Raw genomic sequence first — 23,698 nt, forward strand, 5'->3', positions numbered from 1 at the left:
CTGCAGGTCAACAGCCTGGTGCCCAGCCAAGAACAAATTCCTAATCTGCTGGAAAACCAAAACTATTGAGCAAAAGCATAGATTTCAGGGTTGCACAGCAATATTTGGTTTCCTCTCACAGAGTCTAAATGCAAGCAGCTCCCAGGAAACAGGCCCTTGCAAAGTTTCATGAGCCAAGGGTTGAAATTCAGCTGTTATCAAAACCACTGGCTGTGGTCTTTTCCCAGGAGGAGTTTTTCCAATCAGACTGGAAGGCTGTTGACTGTGTGTCACACCCACCTGGGGTCACTACCAGAGTTTATTTGTGTGTACCAGCACACTGGTCAGTCAAGGCTACTGGTCCTTATTGAAGCTGAGGGACACAACCCCTTCATTCAGCTGAACCCCAACTCTCTCCTCTCGCTGTGCATCTCCGGCATCCTCCGGGAACAAATGGCAACACAGCTCCCAACCCAGCCCAGCCTGGAGAGAAGACTTGCCAAGTCTGCAATGAATTAGTTGTAGCACACAGCTCTCTGCAGCAAACACTCAAGCTGTCCAGACTTCAGCACGGGGCAGGACTTACCAGAGGTAACAGTCTCGCAGCTTCCTGAGGACAATTCCTTCGCTCTCCCAGCGAAGCAGGACACACATGGGGAGGCAGGTGCCACCAGCAGCAGCAGGGATCAAAAGTGAAGCTTTGTGGGCCCTGACATCAGGCACAGCACTTCCACTTTCGTCCCTGTCCGTGATGGAGAAAGACGGATGTAAATCCTGTGAGGTTGGCAGGTGCAGAGTGATTCAGCAACAAACGGATTTAATGGCCCTGCCTGGAGCACATCCTGCCCATGGAGCACATCCTGCCCATGGAATTCCCCCCAAGGCAGGGGCAGGTCGCTTCCCACTGAACCAGCCAGAGGCATCGATGAGCACTGAGCCACCAACACCCAGGGGGGCCCTGACAGAGCCCACAAAATAAGTCATCAGCAAACACTGCAGGGGAACAGATCCAGCTGTGGGATTTGCTGTGCCCACGTTTTGGAAGTGGTTTTGGAAGTGGTTAAAGCCGTGTTGGTGAGGCAGAGAGTGAACAGACCCACCTCTGTGGTCCAAACCCCTCTGATGTGACACAGTCAAGCTTTGGCCTGCCTGTCATTTTGATAAACGCCTCTTTGTCCTTCTTAAGGATGCAAACTGTAGGGGTTTGGGGGCATCGAAAAATGAATAAATAGGAAAAACCTGCAGGTACTCAGAGAGGGTGGAGATTAAATGTTCGTGAGCTCACAAAACCCAGATCTGTTATCCTCACATCCAGCTCAGAAGCTGACCAAAGGAACAGTAATTAGTCCTTCTAGATCAGCTGCTGTCCACCACACAAAGCCCAGCCCCTATAAGCCAGGCTCAACACTGGATCTGTCCCAAAGGTTTCCTATGGATCAGGCAGCCCTGGTACATCACTGCCCAAGCAACCAGTGAGACAGAGCTGCTCCACAGCCTCCAACAAACCAGCAACATGCTCAGCCTTCCTGTTTATCCCACAGCCCTTCTCTTACACTACATTAGCCCCCCTCCCCAGCTCTGCAGCTCACTAGGGCATTTTTAACAAATTAAGACTATTCCTTTGGTGTGTCCATTCCCCATTGCTTTGAAAACCGTAAGTCTAATTAGATCTGCTGGGTCTTACCCCTAAGCACCCTCCCCCTGTAACACCACCTAAATCAGTGCTCTTGATGTTTAGTTTCCCACCCCAGGGCTCAGATAGCAGCTGCTCAAACCTCTAAGCACTATCAGCCAAGATTAATTACTCACAGCCATGCAGGTCCAAACTTACACCACACCACAGCTACTCCTGTTTTACACCAAGGCTGAACTATGCACAAAGCTCGTGTTACTCAACTGCAGCATCTCCCCACTGCCTCTGCTCACCCAGCAGGGCAAGAGCCATCACTGTCTGCACAAGGGCTTTGGCAACTCAACTGGGATTACAGGGCAGGTCCAAAGAGCCACATTTATTTGTCCTGATGAAGAGACAAAATGTAGATGTTTAGGAAGTCCAGTGTAATTTCCTTCCCACTATCCAGCAAAGCAAAGGGGATTGTGGTACCTGTGCATAACAAAAGGCTGGGATGGAGGGGTCTCGGTGGGGAAAGCTTTCGAGGAACAAAAGCCATTTAGATCCCAGCACGTGATGTCTGAGGTTGCTTTAAACCGTCTTTAGCCTTCTTTGTGTATTGCTTAAAGAATTCAGCAAGCAAGGAGATTGAGCAGAAAAAAAGCAATGGTTTTGTTCTGGAGGAGGAGGATTTGACTCACATAAACCTCCCCACCACGGAGAGATTCCCCTTCAGTGGCGAGATTCCCCTCGGAGCACCCTGACCATGTCACCGAAGCAGCCGGGCAGATGCAAGTTCCAGACTTCAAAGGCAGCCTGGGCTCTGATGTTTCGCTAAAGAGGAGGCAGAGCCAAGTGCTTTAGCTCCTGTTTTATTAATACCCTGCTCTGATGGGCTCATGTATAATAGATTCGCAGAGGAACAGCAAGAGGTTTACATCCAATTTCCATGTTGCATACGTTTTCTGCTAAACATTGTAGGCTCTCCCTTTACCTCTCAATGTTTGTCTTCACTAATGAATTTGCATGAGTTTGTGGTTCAAGCAAAGGACAAAAAGTTGGCCACCAGTTCTTCAACTGGTTTCCATGACTTTGCTCCAGTCGGGAGCTATGAATTAAAAGCACAGGGAAAACATTTCCATTTTCTCTCTCACTCCCAACACAGGCTGCTGTTGAGAGAGAGCAGCTCAGGGATTCCTTGGGCTCGCTGAAAGCCATGCAGAGCCTCTTGGGAAGTCATTTGGGAAGTGCTGGAGCCAGAGCCCTGGGGCAGCAGCATGGTGCAGTGGCAGTGGGAGAGCTCAGGGCTGCAGAGGTGCAGCAGCGAGTCCTTGTGATGAGCAGCACACAAACATCCTGGCTCTGGTGCAGCTCAGCCTGGTCTGCAGAGATGCAACACCCAACACCGGGCCAAAAAAGAATGGATTGCACCCCAAACTCCCCCCTCTGCTCACAGAACAGCTTCTTAGCTGCAGAGATTTAAAAAAGATGAAATTTAGATACGTGGTTCCCTGAACACACTCCTGGTAGACTCCAGTAAAAGAGCAGAGAAAAAATGAATTTGACTTTGTGAGGGTACCAAAAGACTCTGTTTTCCTATTTTCCTACCCAGATCAAGCAGATCTCACCCCTTTACAGATGAAGACTCTGCATGTTTCCTCCAGTTCACAGCTGTCACCGCTCCCGTGCGAATGCAATGCAGCAATGCAGCCACAGCTCCTGCATCCACACAGAGAGACATGGAATCAGGAGTGTGGCTATCACAGAATCATTGGAGTTGGAAAACACCTCTAAGATCATCCAGTCCAACCCAGCACTGCCATGTTCACCACTAAACCATGCCCCCAAGTGTCATGTCCACATGCCTTTTGAACGCTTCCAGGGATGGGGATTCCTCATGAGCTTACTTGGTAGATGTTTCTATCACAATCTCAGACTCATCTTTTTAATCGGACAAGACATATTTGACAGACTTTGCAAAAGTTTGGATTAGATGGTGAGGATCTAGGATTTATATAACGGAGGAGAGCCTGGGAATTGCATCAGCAGATCAGGGCACTGCTCTAAACAAGGACCTCTCCTTTACTGCTGGATCCTTCGGAAGATGAAACCTCCTAGAACACCTAAAATAGAGAAATGGGGATTTCTCCATGAGCTAAGCTACCTAGTTTACATGCTAAAAAAACCCAACCAACTGACAACTGCTGGCCCTCATTGTTTCCAGCTTAGCTGTGATGTGAGATGCTATTCTGGGTCCAGAGCTGCAGAAAGCTTCTGAAGCTTGCAAAGTTGTTTGCTTTAATAGCACACAGCGTGAAACAAAGCAAAGGCTTCCCAGCAAAATGCCTCCTTCTGCTGAGCTCGCTGCACCTCGCTGCCGCTTGGAAATGTTTAATTATAGGCTACGGATTCCAAAGCATTTATTCCAGTTATCTGGTCTCAGGTACAATTTAATAAAACCTGTGTTTTATCCTCCTTCCCAGCAAGGTTTAATGCAAACAGATCACTTTGCCAATTCCAGATGGGCAGGAAAACAAACCAGCACCTCATGCCCTGCACTGTTATTTGTTACTGGTCTGCAGAGGTACACAGGTACACAGCAAGCAGCAACAAAACAAAAGAAATGTTGGTAAGACCTGCTGTCCTTAAAGCAACGCTCTGTTTTTACCTTGATGCTTGACTGCAAAGCACAGAGTGGGTATAAGCTGAAGTGCCCCAAAAAACGAGTGAACAGCTGAGGAACAGCTCTTCCTCCCCTGCCCAGAACTCCCAGACCACAGTGAGCCCAGCACTCACCTCCCAAGAGCATTAACAGCACGACAATTGCAGCAGGAATTTGGCTGCTGAGTTAAGGAATATCTTTCCCTGAGGAAGCACAGGAGAAGCTCATTCCCCTGGGATGTGGTGGTGGTTCAGGGTGGCCAACACCTGCCATGGCAAAGGCACAGAGATGCTCTGCTGGCACAGACTCAGCTGACTCCAGGACCTCACGTGTTCAAGACCACACAGACATGGGCACCTGAATGAATGAAAGAGATCCAAACAGCAAAATCCCCACAGCAACATCCTTCCCATCCCTCCTTTCCCCTCCCAGAGGCACCGCAGCACAACTCCACCTGAAGCAACCCTGAAGCATCAAGACTTGATCATCCCCCAGTGTTTGTTTTTTATTTTAAAACAATTTCATCTAAGCCAGAGCGTGGGCTTGAAAAATTATCTACATTTCCTGAGATGTTTGGAAACAGAAGAAGAGCTGGCCAGCAGATCCCTCAGTCCTGCTGTAAGGAACACACACAACCTGAAGGCACAGTCGCTACACGAATACAAAGACCTATTTATGTTGAGAAGGCAGAGACACACCAGGAATGGTCTCACTGCAGCCCAAGTCCCTCCAGCCTCCTGCCTCTTTCCAAGCTGTATTTCTTTACATAAGCAGTGCATGCTTTTATAGACCTGACTCACAAACCTCCCCACCTCAGTAATATTTTGAAGTAAATTTAGCACTGGTGATACACGCCTGACCTAGAGGGAACTCCATTTAAAGCATGGCAGGGAAATATCCACCTATCCCCCCCCTTCTGCACTTGAATGTTCTCCTGCATCCAGGAGACAGGCTGATGAAGTCCCAAGGTCAATCCAGCCTCCCCTGACACTGGAAAGTGGGGGGAAACTCATGGAATTCCCCACTGGTCCAGCACCACAACACAGGTACCCACCAGTGTCCAGTGGGGACAAGGACCTTGCACGGTCCAGTTACTTTTTAATGTAATAAATTATGGTTCGTGTTAAAGCTGGACCTGCCAGGGACACCTGATCAGCACTTTCCCAGCTACTCACAATTTCTTTTTACACCTGCAATATTCCTGAGCATCCTGCAGAGTCCTAAGAAAAGGTTCTCTTAAAAATCTGACGTTTCAGCAGCATTTCACCCTGAAAGCAGCCAGCTCAGCACAGGTCTGGAGGAAGAGGGATCTGTAGCAGATGACATGCCCAGGGCACAGGTACCAGCAAACATCTTAGGGAAGTTTCCACTGTACAGCTGGCAGCTCAATGGGACTTTGCAACCTGCAGCGAGGAGCTTCTATTTTCAGTGCAGCTTTAGAATGACTAAAAGAGTAATAATATTGTTCCCACTTCCAAGAATTCCGCATCATACGGATGGGTATGGGCAAGGAAGATAAGAAAAGAAACAGAACAACACCTAAACCCTACCTATTTACAGCATTTGTGGGAGAGCACCATGCTGTGCTCGTGCACCAAAGTGGTTACCAGTGATTTTTCTTCAGGTGTGGCTTTGATTGATAAGCTTCAAGTCACCCTGGACTTCAAAGTAAGGATGGATTTTTTTTTAAAAAAAGAAAGGAAAAATCATGAAACCAAAAATAAATTCGTGTGTTTGAAATGTCTGGTTGAAGACAAACACCCAGGAGGGAAGTGAGCAGAACTGGATGGGCAGCGAGCAAAGCAAGGCACAGCAACACAGGATGTAAGATCTAAATGGCCACAATCGCAGGAGACCTCTCAAAATCACACCCCTGGCTGACAGAGGGCTCACAGGGTGCAGGAGTCAAGACAACCAGAAAATAAGCCACGATGAGAGAATTGCAAATGCCGTTTCAGAGGCACAGACACTCTGACTGCAGCCAGGCTCCTCCTGCCTTACTCGCAGCGCTCTCAAAACTGGGTTAGCAAAGCCTCAGGGTCCCATTAGGAACAAAGAACACGGAGGGCTGCGACAGGGAAGGACTGAGCCAGGGATGAGCAGCAGCACACACGCTCCAACAGCCTCAGCAGCTTGCAAGGAAGGGGAAGATGAAGGCAACAGCAGGCTCTGAGTGTTTAATGAGCACAGCCCAGATGCCAAGGCACGAGCGCTGGCAGCACAGCTTCTGTACCTGGAGATGGTGGATAAAGGGCTGGCATTCAGGAAACGGGAATACCCAGTGTAAACACTGAGGGTTTGCTATTAAAACAGTCAAAAATCGAGTCCAAGGAGCTGCACATCGCCCACGTTCAGCAGAAAGGGGGAAAACAAAGACACTCCTGTCTCTCCGTATGAATTTCTAATGGAGCGCTCGGGCTCCCTTTCAGCAGGAAATCTGCTCATGGAATGGCACCAGGACTGAAGGAGCAGAGCACGGCTCATCCATAATGCAGGAACACCCACTGTGCCGGAGCCTGTCAGGAAGGACAGCAGTTTTCAATACGAACAACAGGATTCTGGGAGGCGGATGGTTAAAAATATATATCGTACGCCTGTGCCACTATAAATTATTGACTGCACAGGGAGCTGGAAAAAAGGATTCAGTGCCATTAATAATTTATTTTCTAATCCAAACGAAGATGGAATTTTATGCACCACTTATTACCAGCGCCACAACTGGAGAAACTGCACTTCCCACTGTCTGAAATCAGAACTGCCTTTCCATTTCCAGAAGTTTTTTGAAGTTTCTTCTTTAGCTTGAAACACGCAGTCAAAGCTTTCCCTTGGGAAAGCATCTGGTCACTCCTGAATATTTAGCAGGCATTAAGGATACAGAAATGTATCTCTGCTTTAAAGCAGCGTTACAGGCACAGCACGACAGCTCTGCCAGGAGAAATCCCTGTCTCCACTCGGAGGCTCACGCAGACAGACGGGTATCACCTGCCAGGCAGCTTCGCTGGTCTGAGAAAATAAAACTGAGTGACACTGAAAGATTTAGCATTGAAATATTGAGATCTTTACAGAGATTGCAAGACCCCCAGGTACAGACAGATCCTTCAGGCACGTTTGAACACCTGAGGAGGGAGGTGGAGCAGACCACAGCAGTGCTGGAAAACCACAGGGTAACAAGGCTCCTGTTTGTTCTGAACACAGAACTTCACAGAGAGAGATTTTTAACACTTACCTCTAAAGAAAACCATCCTTGTTCCACTTGCCAAAGAACAGCAAGAATAAACATCATGACTATAATCAACCCCTTCACAGGTAGGAGAAGATGAGTCCAGGTTCCATCACACCAAGCATTTTGGGTCAGGAAATGCTCCATCACCTCTGATATTTGGTATAAAACTGCAGAACACACTAATTGATATGTTCAGAGACAATTCTAAAGTGGTGAAATGAATCTTCTCTGCATCTTCCCTAAAGCTTAGGTTTAAGCAGATTGTCAGTGGGGGAAAGAACCAAGCACCTTGCTTAGAATTCTAATTTATTATTAAATTACATATCAAAGCCTTTTTGTTTAATACATATAGAGAATGCACAATAGGTGAGAACAAAAATAGTTACAGTTACAATAGAAGTTCCAAGAAGGTATATGAAAAGAAAAATATCAGAAAGTGCAATCAGAAACTCACTTACAAGGTCTGGGATATTTTGTGAGAAAGGGTTTTGTTTTGGGTCTAGAGTGTTTATTTAATTGCTTTCCTCACTCAGTACCAGACAGACCAACAGCTGCTTCTGTACTCAGAGCTGAAAGCATCACCACTGGTTCAGATATGCAGTGACAGGAGAGGTGCAGGGCACAGAGATGTCACCTAGAAGGAGGCTCAGTTTTGGCTCAGTGTGTCTCTCACTGCAGTCTCCTGTCCTGCACGTTGCTCTGAAGGATTTCATAATTCAACACTGCCAAAAGGAGTTTCAGAATTATTTCCTCCTTCAGCAGTGACACAGCTGTTACCTCTCCTTCCTGTTTCTAATGAAAGCTTTGGGACAAAAAGTAAAAATAGGAAGATTATGCATCAAGTGATCTTGGGAAACAAGTTGCTACGTTTAGGGTTAAAACAGTTGTGACTAAATGAGCTGCACCATCAGAAGTGGTGGACCAGCCTTGGCAGTAGTTTTGGGAATGCAGCACCTCAGGGGACACAGCCCTGGGGGACAGGCTGCCAACAATTTATCTGACACTTTCACATCACTTAAAAATCCACTTTTGCTCTTTCGCTTTCAACATCCAGCGAGGAACTGGCTCTTCTCACAGTAATCGTAAGACCATTCAAAGAAAGGACTTCTAAACTACAAATGAGAACTCTGGTTGACATGAGAATCCAGCAGGAATTTATCCCTCACTTCCATATGCAATACTCCTGAAATCAATACTGGTTCAGAAAAGATGTTGTGGCTTCCCAGGAAGGGCCAACTCACCTCCCCAGCAGTGCCTGGTCAAAGCCCTGCCTGCCCCTCACTCCTGCCCTGCCCTGAGGAGAAGCCACAGCTGCACCCCAGGCTATGGACACACAGAGCTGCTGCCTCAACACGGGGTTCTGGGGGCTGCCCAAAAGCCACTGCCCTGTTCCAGCAACCAGAGACTGAAGATCAGACAAACAGGTAAAGAAACAGCCTAAAGAACATGGGTAAAAACATTCCCATCCATGGGAAGCGTGGCAAAGTTATCAATACCATCCCTTGTGTTCCAGTGCCTGGCCAGCTTGGAAGTAGCTGCTTGTGTACTAGGAAGAATAAAGCAGAAATATAAAAACAGTGTGTGTGTGTGTGTGGGAAATGTGCCCTGCAGAAATATTATGGATTTTCTCCCTTCGTTTCAATGCTCAGCAATAATTTTCTTAGCACAGTTCTGACTGGTTGAGTTACGAAACTGCCGCTCTGGCAGGAATTGCAGAAATGAGAATTCTTTAACCACATCTTTTTTTTTTCCCCTTAGAGCAAGAGGAACCACACAGAATGAAAAACTTGGAGGACACATATTTAGCAACAGGAGACACACAAACCTATATTTTGGGATTTGAGATTAAATACTATAAAATCCATTGTTTTCATTTTCCAGCCCATTGCTCCGACCACAGGTCCAGGATATTAGAGATGAGTTATTAGGCTGATCCTCCTGAATTAGCAAGTCTTTGCCTCAGCCAGATGCAAACACACACTCCAGGGAGCACAGCACAACACCCGCTCACACTGCCAGGGGACTACAACATGATGATGAAGGGAAAACTCCAAGGGTAATTAAATGTCTTTTCAACACAAAACTGACTCAAAACCAACACAAATAAAAACCATGGAGGGGCTGCCAACACCGAAACCATTTCCAGTAAAGCTTTATCAGAGATAATTCAGCACATTTCCATTATTTTATACTAAAATATATCAGTTCCTCCGTAACATTTTCATAACATGAAAAATCAATTATGTTTACATATTTATTATAATCTACATATTTCCCATAGCAGCTTTTTCACACAATAAGATTAAATATATGCACCAAATAATCAGTTAAGTCCAGTAAAAAGACTTGTTATAAGATTAAATAAATGAACTTATTTCCGGTACTGCAGATCTTATATTGCCGACTGTACAGCAACCAAATCCTACAAATCCTAAACAGATGCACAAGTGCTGATCAGGGTCCCTTGGGGTGGAGGAGGAATCAAAGAAAAGGCATCAGGGAGAAAAGATTTGATCTCCCAACACGCAGATCCAGCAATAAACCTCCTTTATCCATCGAGCTCTTTCATAAACCCCTTTAATAAACACTTCAGCTCCAAGCAGGAACACTCCCAAATCAACCAAATAATCACCCTTTATTTAAAATATAAGCCCCACAGTTTTACATGTATTAATTCCAAATGCTTCCTAATCCCAACGATAGGATGACTGATTAGAAGCCTTTGTTGACTTTTTAGCACAGAGTTATTAGTCTGCAAAGAAGCCTCCAAATCCAAACATTCTGGGTGTAACAGTGTGGTTTTACACACTACACAGGCACAAGTTTCTACTCCCCCCAACAGGTACTCACTGACACTATAAAATGCAGTAAAAAATTGCATCTGTCCCGCTGGACTCTGTTCCAGAGGAGAACACAGACACTGTGTGACATTTGTGGGTGATGGCAAACATGGAATCTGTTAGGAGCACTGTCAGTGGATTGTGAAAAAGAGTTAATCAAGTTCTTAGAAAGATATTTCAGTGCCTCGGCCTGAATTCATTGGGTTATGATATGAGAGATGGAAAAGTGCTGTTGAAAGAGCAGAAAAATCCGTTAACTGGGGAATCTGCAACGTCAGAGCCACTCCTGACGTCACCTTTCTTTAGGGACACGAACACAGCAGGAATCTTTTTGCAGGTCTGGACCAAAAAACATGTTTTCTTCCCCAGGTAATGGTAAGTAATACTTGTTTCACTGTTCATACATTCAACTCTTTACTAGGAGGAGTTATGTCCAAACCCTTTGCACAAAGATATGTTTGCCTCAGGTATAACCATCATAATTTTCATTTCCAATTGACAGTTCAGATTATATCCTTCTTACAGTGTAAAAATATCAGCGTTATCAGAACAACTTTACCTAAATTACAATATAGACTTTGCATCGTGTCTTTATAAAGACCTTTATGACACCAGCCAAAATCAAAGTATTTACACCCCAAAGATATCTTTAGGTGAACTCATGTTTGGTCACTTTTCAGATGACTGAACACCAGGGTAAACAGCTGCTTGGTCACTGTGCTCCCTTTTCACAAAGGGGGACTTGTCAGTCCCTTTAAAGCCACAAGAAACCTTATGATCTCCCCTCAGAGGGTACTTTATTCATATTCTGTGCAAAAAAAAAAAAAAAAAAAGAATGTAACAACCCTTCTTTTTTTAACTTCGAGGAATTTGTGTGAAGCACAGTTTTCACAGCACGGATTATGCAGAAATAACCAGAATCTCAACCAGGAGTTATAAAGAATTACAGAAACATGTATTTAGTAGTAAAGCAACCTGACGGCTTAAAGCTGCAATATTCTTCTCTCAGGGTGATAGTGTTCAGTACTGGGATTGGATTTCAGGGAAACAGGCTTCCTGCTGTTTCCACCCAAGGCAAATTTAACAACAATCCTTTTCCACTCACCAGCCAGCACCGGATCTCCTCAGCACCGCTGAGCACTCAAACTGTTCTGCCAGTTCTGGTGAGCGTCCTGTATTTACTTACCTTGCAGGGAGAAAGGGAACTAAAGACAAACAAATCCCACCAAATTTAACCAAAGATGTGTGTGGCAGGGAAGGAGAAACACTGCAGCTTCAGCCCAAACCCAGTGTCACAGTCTACCATCATAAGCTCTAGACATCATGCTGACAGTCCCAGCCATGGAGAGCAGGCTGTGGAAGTCTGTCGCTTCCCCCACTCACTTTTCCTTGACTGGGAGGAGGGAAGGTGGTGATGAGTTTTAGCAGAGTCCAGGGGGGAAACATCCATCAATGGAAAGCATATAAGAGCAGTAAGATGGTACAGACACCGATAACGCCGCCCAAAATGAGGGAATCTCGTCGTTTCCGAAGGTTGATCCTTTGAATCAGGCTGTTCACCGCTGGAAACCGGTCTGGGAGGAGTCTGAGTCAAGGTCATACCCAGCAAATAGCAAATTCACTAGCAAGCCTTAAAAATCTGGATGTGGAAATCCCAATACTGCAAGAAATGCAGAATTACTCCCAAGCTGGAGAAAGCAGGAGCAGTAAAACCTGATGGATAGTGAGCAGGATTACAACTGTGTTCACTGATTACAGACCAGCAGAGAAAAGGGAGCAGCTCAGAGTTCACATTTACACAGAATTCATCACCTGATCACCTAAATCACCAGTGTTTAATGTATTTAATCTCCAATATGTAAGGTTTAGTTACTTTTAATAATTGTGTTTAAATGAGAATGGAAAAAAAAATGGGGCAGTTACATAAAACGTCTGTGGAATTTCTTTAATGGAATTCTGTTACTGGTGAAGGGAACAACCAAAGGCATTTGACTGAGCAAATCCTGCACTTTTCATGGCCACACACTGTGCAAGTACAGCACATAAGGAAGAATTCCTACTGTAAAACCATGAGGATGTAAATCTATTTTTTAACTGAGAACAGGACAATCAGCTTCAGAGCTTCAAGTCTTTAGAAGCAAGAATCTTTTAAGGCCAAAGGCTTATTTAACTCTTTTTGGTGTTCTTGTCAATTGCTAAGAACTGTAATGAAATTTATGGGTTACCAAGATTTATCTCTCCAGGACGTGATGAGTCTGATCAAACGATGCCCTTATGACAGAAAGGAAGGAATAAGTGGGAAAACAACAAACATGCATGATTTGACAACCTGGTACATTCTTTAGCCATGGCACAGAATGTGAAGAGAAACCAACACCACAAAATTTTCATATCTGAAGGACTGTGACAGACAAGAGGAACCTCAGGTCCTGGATACTCTTAGCTGTGAACCAGAGCAAGCAGTGATGTACAGCAAGCTTCAGCTTTTCTGAAAGCAAAAAGCAAGAACTGAAATGAAATTACAGTTCTACAGAAAAAAATGCAGCAGGGATGGCCATAAAATGCTGTTGCAGATCTCTACCTGAAAATTAAGCTCCGTTCTGCAGTGCCCAAATCTGAGCAAAACCAACTTATTCACCACATTCCCCATTAAGAAGCTCCAGTCAGGTTTTCAAATGAGACTGGTGAAAAATTGGCCTGTTTGCCACTAATGGCAGGACAGGTTACACAGCCACTGACATCCCTGATCCCCACATGACAGAGTGAAAAATTGTACCATAACTCTTCTTCTGCACTGGCAGCACAAATTTTTAGGAAAGGATACTAGCCAAGGTATTCATCTTGCTTTGTATTGACTTCAACATCCCCCTCTGCGAAGTCATATTTTCTTTAGTTGCCATGGCAATGCTGGAGAAAGAAAAAGAGGATCAAGTTGTTGGTGCTAAGAATAATCCACAGCTCAAACAAGAGGAGAGCAAGCAGGCAACGCTTCTTTGGAGGACAATGAATGAGGTGAAGCAACATGAATGAAAGCACAATTTTCCCATTAATCTCGATCTTTTACACTTAAATGATTTCTCCTTTATATAAGCCATCAACAAAGGAAAACACTGAGATTTCTTGAAACAGGCAGGTTTGGCAGATCTCCTCCAGCCCCAATGAAAACTGGTACAACCTTATAAGCAATATAAGAATATTGCTTAACTCTTAAGCAATATTCTTAAAAGTATTAACTCTTCTGGCTTAAGTTTTAAATTTAGAAGTTTGTTTCACCCCAGAAGCCCCATACTCACCTTCACTCTAGAGAGCACATGAGATTTGTGTGCCATCAGGATACAATGGCCACACAAGTATTATGTAAATAAGAGCTGCCTCAAAACTAAAAATCAATTTGCAAAGCCAATGTGCTGCTTGAGGAGAAGTAAGAGCAGACTGAGACACAGCTCAAGGAGCCTCCCTCCAAAGGTTTCTGGACAACCAAGCTGGGACATGCAGCCATCAGGTCTTTGAACATGTTTAAACACAACGAAGTGTTGGGATGTACTTGTTTTGTCTCAAGATTGATGCTGTTCCTTGTTTGCAGGTGAGTGGGCAAAGCTTGGATTCTCCTGCATTGTCTCTTCCCAGCAAGCCCAGCTTGACTGTTTTCCATAAGGTGGAGTTGAGGGAGCTGATGTGAGGTCATAGCAAATGATGCTTCCACCACAGAACAGATTTGGTCACATTTCTGAGATTTAGTCCCAATTACAAATATTCTCCATGGGTATATAAGTTTCCATTCTCTGTTTCTTTACCAATACATGCCCTAGTTGCACATATTTTATCCAAATACAAGAACACAACACAGGTGGAACATGAACCAGAATTTTCCATTTCAAATTTAACACATTTGAGAAGCCAGAAAAAAGCAGTTGTGATCTTAAAAATAAGATATTAAATGAAGATTAGAAGGAAGTGCTCATCTGACAAGTTTGGGCTCTGGATACAGTGATTAAGGAGGAAAAATATGGCAAATACTGCTCTGCTTGCTGGCATGTGTTTCAAAAACACAAAGTAGGACATAAATACAACAAGGCTGGATCATAACTCAGAAAAGTCACCTCTACTGCTGTTGAGTTTATCTACAGTAATAAAAATGATTAAAACAAGTTCTTGGACAAGTTTGTGAGCCTTAAATATGGAGGGGAAAGGTTCTGGAAGAATAAAAGTAAAGTGGAACCACATGATACAACAGATATAAATACAAGAAAAGGGAATTAAAGCTGTAATTTCAGAGAACAGGCAGGAAAATGTAAAATGTTGATTTTACCCGATACAGACACACAAGTTTTTAATACAGGTACTTTAGTCCTCTAAAGTAAAAAGCAACAAACTCACAAAACCACTACACAGCACTCAGGGAATTTGGAATTACTAGGAATCAGGTTGGAAAAAAGAAAATTTCCTATCTGCACCCAGGAAAGCTTGTTCAATAACCTACAGCTTCTTAACTCCCACCCCCACACTGACTTGATGCTTGTCCAGATGAGGTTTTAATAGTGTCTCTCAAAGCACTGCTGGATTGAGCCCCCTATTTTTATAAGATGCATCCAATGACTCATTGAGACATCCACTCATTTACAGAAGTGAAAATACAAGATGATTGCCAGTATATAAAGTGATCCTGAGCCACCTCCAAAATGCCTTTGGAAATAATTATTATAGATGATGATGGAACACAAGGTTCCTGCTTTAACATCTGAGGAGTGAGACTGTTCATCTCACAGAAAAAGACAGGATGGAATGGCTTAAGTTTATATATTACAAGACTGAAACCATCTTCATTTCTTTCATCCAAAATTTTGAAGAATTTAGCTCAAAGGGTTGGGTCTTACTGAAGAGCTCTGAAGAAAAAAAACTGGAGTAATTACCATTTTTATTATGACACGGTCTAGTAATGAAATGTAATTTTGATATCCATGAACAAGAGTTTAACTGGATTCTAGCTACTATTAATAAGCCAAAATTCAAGTAAAAAGCACTGCTGTTCATGTATAATTTGATTACTCAAAACACGAGCTGGTTTACCTAAGCCTCTAGATTTGTAAAGCAGATTATTAAATTTAAGAACCAGCAAACACAGAGTTCCTGGGGACTAGTCCAGCGATTGGTCTTGTACAGTCTCAAGCACTGCAGCTCCCTCATATCCTTCATCAGACAGTTTTGGTTTCATTCCCATCCCTAACATATGTTCATTGACTTGCTGCTGAAGCCATTGCTTCACTGACAAATGCATGTTTTAAAAAATTCATCCCGTTCTTCCCATTCACAATATTGGCCCCGTTTGGTCGCTCAGCACCGGGATCTCCCCAGATCACCACGACCTTCTTCGGATGTTTTGTAACTCGCACGCAACATTTACGATAAAAGATTAAACGTTTCTTCCTGGAATCGAGATGGCCCTGATTTAACATTTCACTTGGAAACCAGCATGAACTGTTCTCAGAGCTGCACTGGCTGGAACTACTAGAGCTGGGTGTAAACCAAGTTTCTAAAACCAGATGGTATCTGTGCTGCTCTCCATATTTAATATTAAAGCACGGCTCAAGTACAACATTCAAGGCTGCTGCGCTACTGGAGAAACCTCTTGTAGGCAACCCCAAAGCCAGAGCCATAAAACACCCACCCATCTCTTCCCCAGATCAGCAGCAGGATCTCAAATTCCTGTGCTTGCAGCTGTATTTCCTCAAAATTTCACTCCCATTTCAGGTTTGCCCTTGATTGTTCAGCAGTGCTGTGGGTATGTGAGCAACCACATTTCTCTCCAAAGGTAAAATAACTGATATTTGTACATAGTTTGCTGTTTTCGCTGGCATAAAAACACAGAGTAATAAACACCTCCAGCCATTATCCCAGTTGGAGAAGTCTAATGTGCAGAGATGCACTTTTAATGCTGCCTCACTTGGAAGTGTTTTGACTCAGAGAAATGTTGAAGCTGTCGGTGTTTCACCCCACACAGCCACATCCATCCCGTGTGTCACCGAGGCAAATGTACCACAAAATCAGCTCCTTGCTTCACCCGTGGAGACACATCAGTCACATCTACACCGATGAAGAACTAAAACAAAGCTCTAGGAGAAGGAGCCATGTTATTAAAAATCAAATAATTCATATATTACTGAAACTTCTGCTTCATTTCGTATGCCATGAATCATACTTGCTTATTGAAATTCATGACAAGGTCTATGATTAAGGGAATGGACTCTGTGACTGTGCATAGAAATGCAAGCTCGAGCTTTAATTTGGTAAAAATTCTGATTGCATCACTTATTCTTTGAATAGAGCTATATATATATATTCATATCTTTAAATATGCACATGTGTGCGTGCATCACACACAATCTTTCAAATTACTTTAAAGACTATTGTGCCTTTTGATGAAGCCTGAGATGAAAACAAAAGGGTAAAATGCAAGTGATTTTGCCTGGACACTCTGACAAGGTGCTTCTGAAAAGAGAGAAGACTCAAGAGAGAGAATAAAAAAAGGCTCAAGCCTCTCCATTCTGAAAATTCAATGCAAGTGAATTTTTTCTTTTATTAAATCCTAATTATAACCTAAAGAAATACTACCAATACATGAGAAGACGACTTTTTAAAAATTAAATCTATGGTTTTGGTCTGGTTTCAGTCCAATCTGTTAATATACAAACACTGACAAATCAGTGAATGAGGCCTCAGAAACAATATTACAATAAACCCCTAAGAACTTGTCAAAACTGTACATGCAAAACCATAAAAATTCCAACTTGAGCCAACATAAAAATACAAGTTGTTAGAAAACAAGAAATAAATCGTTTGCTATTTTGGAAGAAGTGATAATGTTTGAAAATGAAAACCTGAGAACACCAAACATATTAAGCAAAATCTATGCTTATATTTAAATCTGGCCAAGAGAAGCGAACGCTGTTCCAAAAGAACTGCAGTACAAAGTATCACATCCCACTCGCTTCTGGGAAGAAAATATGCTGCAGTAAGAACCCAGGCCACGTCATTCATTTAAAAAATTGATTAAAAGTTTAGTGATAACAACACATCTGGAGCGACAGCCCTGCTCATTGCTTTAGTTGCTGCACCATTGCAGCTCAGGTGCCCGTTTATTCCCTTGCAAGGACGTTTGTTCTGTGGAGGAACCACCCAGAGAATGAGAAAAGCTCCTCAGTTCTCTTCTCCCCAGAAAATCAGAGCAAGGGGGTCACAATTAGTGGCTGTGGCTTGTCAACAAAAGCCTCTGCACGCACCAAAATATGCTTTCCAGTGTTTAGAATCGCTGCTTAATAACAACCCCTGAAGAAATAAATGTGATTTCTTGACTTGCTCAATTAAAAAATAAGTAATGAGCTGCAGCAGATGTAAACCTTGAAGACAGAGCAGTATGAGTAGCCAGAATTAGCTAATTACATCTCACTTACTCAAGGAATCTGCACTCAAACAGCTTCTCCTGCACAATTCCCTCTTTTATTTGGGTTACAACAGACAAAGCAAATGATCAGTTGGGTAAACTTCCATCTGGTAAATTCACTTAAAACCAGCAGGATTTACCCCCAATTAATGTCATACCCCAACACTTCCAATTACAGGGGGGCACAAGAAAAAGAGTAAAATAAAAAACTCACCCTGTTTTCAGCAGGGGTGGAATTGAATTAAGATGATATAAATGGAACTACATTTCCTGCTCAGTGTAGTTGCTAAACAGGCTCTTTTTGTACCAAAAAGAAAAAAGTGGAATATTTTTGGCAACAACTAGAGCAAGAAGTTCATTTACTATAGATAACAAATGATGCAAGGGTGACAGCAGCAAATAAGAAATCCAACAAACTTTGTGCATTTTCAACATGGAATAGCAGGGATACAAGCAAGGAGAAGTTTTTAATGAGGAAAAGACTAGAACACAAAGTAAAACAAATACAACTGTGCTGTTTGACAAGCATCTTTATGAGGCTGTGGTGGGATTGTATCCACATTTTCAGACATAATTGTACTGAGTACTTCTGGTTCACCACTGCACACTAATGTGGTTTAACACATTCTTCCACCACGTTAATTATCCTGAGCCCACTGTGTGTACTTAAGCCAGCCAGCCCCTAATGGACACAGAGCCTTGCTGCACCTCTAATTACTCTTTTTGATCACTTATGCCAGTACATGCATTATCTGAAAGCATATCTTGCTTTTTTTCTTCCCTTTTCTGTTTTGGTTTTAAAGCAGTAATCTAAAATTTAAAACCATTAAGTTGACATTATTATTACAGCCTGAATTATTGGTTTGCAAAATTGCAGAGTTCAATGAAGACTGGGAAGGGCACAGATAATTTATGATGCTCCAGTTCTAAATTTTCTATTTCAGTTCAGGGAAGCTATCACTCAAGTATTGGAACCATTTGAAAAACCCAAAAGATAAATATCTATATAACAGCAATAACCTCTCAAACACTTGTGGTAAAAGCCACGTTACCTGTCTCAGCTGCACACTAAGGTGCTGGATACATGGAAGAACTACAGAAAATCAGGTTGTAAATGAGTGTCACTGTGAGAAGAAGCATCTTCACTACTGGAATAGCCCTCAACAGCCCAACCTGAGACCCACTCTGCTCCAGAGGTTATTCACCTTTGCACAGAAACACCAATTTTCTAAACTAGGATTGATAAAATATTTAAGCCACACCGTTAAGTCAATATCAAATAGAAAAAACCCAACCCAAACCCTCCACCAATTCATTGTAATACTGCTGAGGAGTTATAAATAGTTACTGCATAAATACAGTGACTGATATATTTAGACACAATTCAATGTAAACATTGATTGTACAGAAAATAATGAAAATTTTTAAGTTAATTCCTACCTTATTGTTTCTTCTATCAGTCGATCTGAGCTGAAAGCCAAACAAAAAAAATGAGGTTAAAAAAAGCAACAAGCACTAAGTGCCATTTTAGATTACTAATCAATGATCGTCATCATACAAACCTTAATAAATTTGCCCTTAGAAAGTTTTATTTTTGGATGTTGTCACATTTTGCTACTACATAGATTTGGTTTATATATAGTCTTTGGAGAAGATGCTCCTAGTGTTCTCTGGAGCAGCATTTCCTAAGTGTGTGCAAGAGCAGGTGCTCAGGAGAACACGTAAAGCACTGAGGAGACAGGAAAAAGGGAATGGGCACCATGATTGATGGGAGGCTGCTTGGAAAGGAGTATTAGAGAAAGCAGTACCTAATTTTATTGCTTTTTAATCCTGGCCATTCCTTTCCAACCCTTCAAAAAATGTAATTAATGATAAAAGCTGAGACTTGGATCCATCTCAGAACCTCGTTTCAGGGGTGGTTCAACGAACACTGGTTAACGAGGCAAATTCTTCCTACAGCACCAGCAGTTGGATGAGAACTGAGTGATGCCCATGGGAAGCAGAACACACACCATGTGTAAGAGAAAGACCTTGATAACCCTGCCCTGCCCTTGTTTTCAATCGAGTTTCTGTGCAGCATCACCGGGAAAAGGGCAGCTCAAAATACAGCCCCAGAGGGAACATTTCATTTACAGAGCGGACGTGCACGACAAAGATGACAAACAAGATCCTCACAAGACTGGAGCTGTTTCTCTTTTTTCTGTACTCAACTTATAGGCAGGGTTTTAATCACTGTTTTGCAGCCAGTTGTGGAATGCCAGAGACACATCTCTTGTCAGAGCAATCAATATCTCCAATGTAACCCTGACACAGAAGAGGTGGCTGCATCCCTGTTTCCCGTAGTGTGTAAACAATGATTCATCCCCACAATTGCTCCGTTTACCCCACAGATTTATACAAATTCTTGGAAAATAACTGAAAAAATAAATAAATAAAAAAGAGAGTTTGCAGCTTGAGAAGGAAACCAACCTGACATAAAGCAGTTCTATGTTGTACTGGATATTTCTTCCAGTATTAAAGCAGAATTTACTATTTTCAAACTAAAAGATACTAGAAGAGCATGACTGCCTTCCTCTCCCACCCTCCTCGTTCCAAGTGTTTTCCACCTTGGAAGGGAAGGTACCAACAGGCACAGCACAGTCCTACCTCTGACTCAGCCAGAGATTTGGAGCTTTTCTTCTACCCCCAGGAATTCTGGGGATTCCCCTCCAGCTCCAGCTGGAAGGGGTGGAAAACTGCCCCCGGGGGGGGGAAGGGGAGGCACAACCAGAGTCCCTGTTTGTCTGTGGGGAGGAGTGAAAACACAAAGGCTGCTATTTCAGTCTGTCCATGGCTTGAAACATGGAGACAGAACAGAGCACTAAAAATAATTTTGCCCAATTTTAAGTTGAGAGGGACTCAACCGGGGCAGCAAAGAACAGAACACACCTTTCTGCTCCCCAAACAGAGCCACACTGAAGATTTTCACATCAGCCGCGAGCACATTGGGTTAATCAAATAAAGCCACTTTTATTCACTGTGTGGTGTTTATTACACTGGCACAGAGAAGTAAAATACCATAGCTGTGTACACAGAAGGATGTGAGCAGTCTCACAGCATCTCCTGATGTCCCCAAGGCAAGCAGAACACAAAAGTAATGCATTAAAGATTTCTGTAATCGCTGAGCCCCCAAGACACACAATTCAGCTGAGAACGTGCCTTTCATAGATAGTCTCTAACAGACAAGTGTGTTAAGTGGGCAGTGCATAATAAGAATAAACTGCAAAAGCATCAGAAAACAGCCTGAAAAGCAAGAGCAGAACACAAGAATTCATTATTTTAAAAGAGCTCTGATTTTTTTTTTTTAATTTATTATCAATGAAAAAGTATCTGAAGCTTTGCTGGAAATACGTTTCACTTAAAAAAATTCTGTGGAACAAAACATTGCTAGAACAGCCCTATCAAAAAAACCTGACTTAGAAAAACCATTACCAGCTCATCATTTAACTGATGAAATTAGAGAATTTTCATGTTGATGAACTGAAGATGACAGGGAAGTTGAACAGTTTTACAGAGCTCGAGCGAATTAGGATGTTCTCCAAGGTTTTTAGAGCACAAAAATTAGGATTGCCAGTTTGCAGCAGAGACACTCATTGCTTTTTATGTTGGAGAAAGCTGCAGTTGGGCAGTTTTATTGCTTAATCAGAGACATAAAGAGTTATTTAAAAGCTTCAGATTAAATTATACTGCATTATTTTTATATGTATGTGTGTGTACCTTTATAGACATATAAAATTAAATGCTGGAAATATAACTACCTGTAAAATTATGACAGAAGTTAATAAAAATGTATAAACCCAGACATTAGATTCAAATGCCAACACAAGGCATTTAACAGGCATCTGAAGCTACAAGATTGATGTTTCTCAGCTTACTGGACATCACCCCAACTATTTGAAAGGATGAGATGCACATGATTTTTCTTCACAATGACTGACGTGCAGGTAAGGGCAGACTAAATTAACTTTTAGAGTCTTAAATAAATAGCTGGGAAGCACAAAGATTTCCTAGACATAGCTCACAGTGTTCTTCCCACCCTGAGAATCATCAGCTCTTGAGAGGATCTCCAAACACATCTCTCCTCACAAGCCTCCAGCAGGTGAACAAACTCTACAGAAAATGGCAATGACATTCACTGACATTTTGGTAAAGGTTGTCAGTGTGAGCAGGAACATTTTAGGGATTCTGATGTGTGGATTTTTACCATCAGAGTTCTGTTAAGTTTAGTTCTTCCTGTGAATCAGTTCAGGGAGATGTCAGAGGCTTTTCCAACGTGCACTCACGCAGCATCCCTTAAAGTCTTTAAGTCTCCTTGGCAAACACAGACTGTAAAGTTCACTTACAGTGATACCCAAACAGAAGCAGCTGTTTCATCATTTTACAGCTCATAACCATAAAAATAAGTCAGATTTAAGGAAGATCAGGAACACGAAGTACAACAGAGCCCGGGGACCCAAGGGAAGTTGGCAGCTTTCTGGCTATTAATAACCTGTTTTACACAAATAGAAACTGTTCTTACAATTACAAATGTTCATTCCAACTGTTTGTCAGAATAAAAAAAAATACCACTGAAAGAAGTAATTTTGCTTAACTTACACATTCAAAACGCTACAAAAAGAGGCTCTTAGAAAAAAATAAAAAATAAAATCTACTGACTTTGTTCTTCTGCTGTCCAAGCAAAGGCATCAAATCCAGTGGCCATCTCCTCGTGAACATCCAAGCAAGCAAACAATGGTTCTGGGCACTATTAATCTGACTTGCCATCTGTTTCAATAAGCTCTGCATTTTTGCCTGTCCAGACAGACAGCACTTTGACAAAGCCATTTAAAAATACTACAGGAAAGAAACTCTGGAAGATGCTGAGGCAATCAGCTCCTGTAATGAATGGCACAAACCCAAGAGCAGCAGCAGCAGCCACGCACATGAAATAATCAGGCCTCTGTGCAACTGCTGCCTGTGAAAGATTGCACAGTTTGTCATTTAAATATGAACACAGGTAAATGAATCCCAAGGAGAAATTAAGTGAAATGCACCCCCAGGATGGAAAAGAATCCTGCCCATCACATCAGGCTTTTACAATTAAAGGAAGTTTTTTATGTTCTTGGGGTTTTTTTTAAAGCAAACATCTACATCAGTTAAATATGATAAACAGACAGAAGTTGAATAAAATTCATTAATATAGATGAATACTTAGATGAGGACTGGCTTCTCCCATATCCATAGATTTTGCTGCTGACTTACCAGCTGGATACCCAAACCAAGCACTTGTCAGAGGAACAAGATACAGCAGCAAGACTCATCTGCACACAACTCATTTCACAACGCACTCTAAACCCTTCAGATGAAATTAAGGGCAATATTATCACATAGAATAATTTAAAAGGAATAGGGAAAACCCTGTAGAATAAACTAATATAGCACTTGATAACTATTTTCTTCCTTTCATAAAGAGTAACTACAGAAATAATAATTTTACTTTGTTCTTTCTCTAACTGCAAGATCAATCACCAGTCCCTGCTCTCTCAAACTGCCTCCAATAAATCTTTCATATTTTCACAGTCCTGGTTCACCAGGCAACGTGGAGCTTCCAGGAATGCAAATCCTGCAAGACGTACTTGATTCTCTAATACACATAATACAGGTTGTGATGAAGCAAATCTGACACATCCAGGCAGTTATTTCCATCATCATGGTCATAATAACAGAAGAATAATAATGAAAGAAACCCTGTGCACACACACACACAAAAACCCATCTCCAACTCATTTTTTCTGCTTGCCATCAGCGTTCCTTATCGTATAAAAATTCAGGTCATTAAGCTCTTAAAAAACTTAATTAGAAGAAGGTAATGAAGAACACTTTTTTCCCCCTGGGATAACAAATAAGATATTCTAGATTTTATAAG

General features: G+C 42.5%; 1 protein-coding gene and 1 long non-coding RNA gene across 4 annotated transcripts in view; both read right to left on the bottom strand.

Annotated features, from left to right (window-relative positions):
- Positions 1-565: 565 nt before the first annotated feature.
- Positions 566-5,909, bottom strand: LOC113971231. The gene is made up of 2 exons (XR_003535480.1): positions 4,388-5,909; positions 566-721 (listed from the first exon to the last, which is right to left on the bottom strand). It is a non-coding gene; the product is annotated as an uncharacterized LOC113971231 (long non-coding RNA).
- Positions 5,910-9,159: 3,250 nt separating this feature from the next.
- GOSR1 (golgi SNAP receptor complex member 1) overlaps positions 9,160-23,698 on the bottom strand; it is a 28,734-nt gene continuing 14,195 nt past the window's right edge. For 2 of the 3 annotated variants that reach the window (XM_027690927.1, XM_027690926.1), the window contains exons 7-9: positions 19,195-19,224; positions 13,141-13,223; positions 9,160-11,890 (exon numbers count right to left, since the gene is read on the bottom strand). In XM_027690927.1, the coding sequence (XP_027546728.1) occupies positions 11,766-11,890; positions 13,141-13,223; positions 19,195-19,224 (238 nt within the window). In that variant the 3' untranslated portion in view covers positions 9,160-11,765. Of the gene's footprint in view, positions 11,891-13,140; positions 13,224-18,081; positions 18,237-19,194; positions 19,225-23,698 lie in introns of those variants that run through there. The other variant, XM_027690928.1, reaches the window with a different exon arrangement.

The sequence above is a fragment of the Neopelma chrysocephalum genome, unplaced genomic scaffold (genome assembly GCF_003984885.1).
Source record: "Neopelma chrysocephalum unplaced genomic scaffold, ASM398488v2 Primary Assembly neopelma1_82, whole genome shotgun sequence".
Taxonomy (NCBI): Eukaryota; Metazoa; Chordata; class Aves; order Passeriformes; family Pipridae; genus Neopelma; species Neopelma chrysocephalum.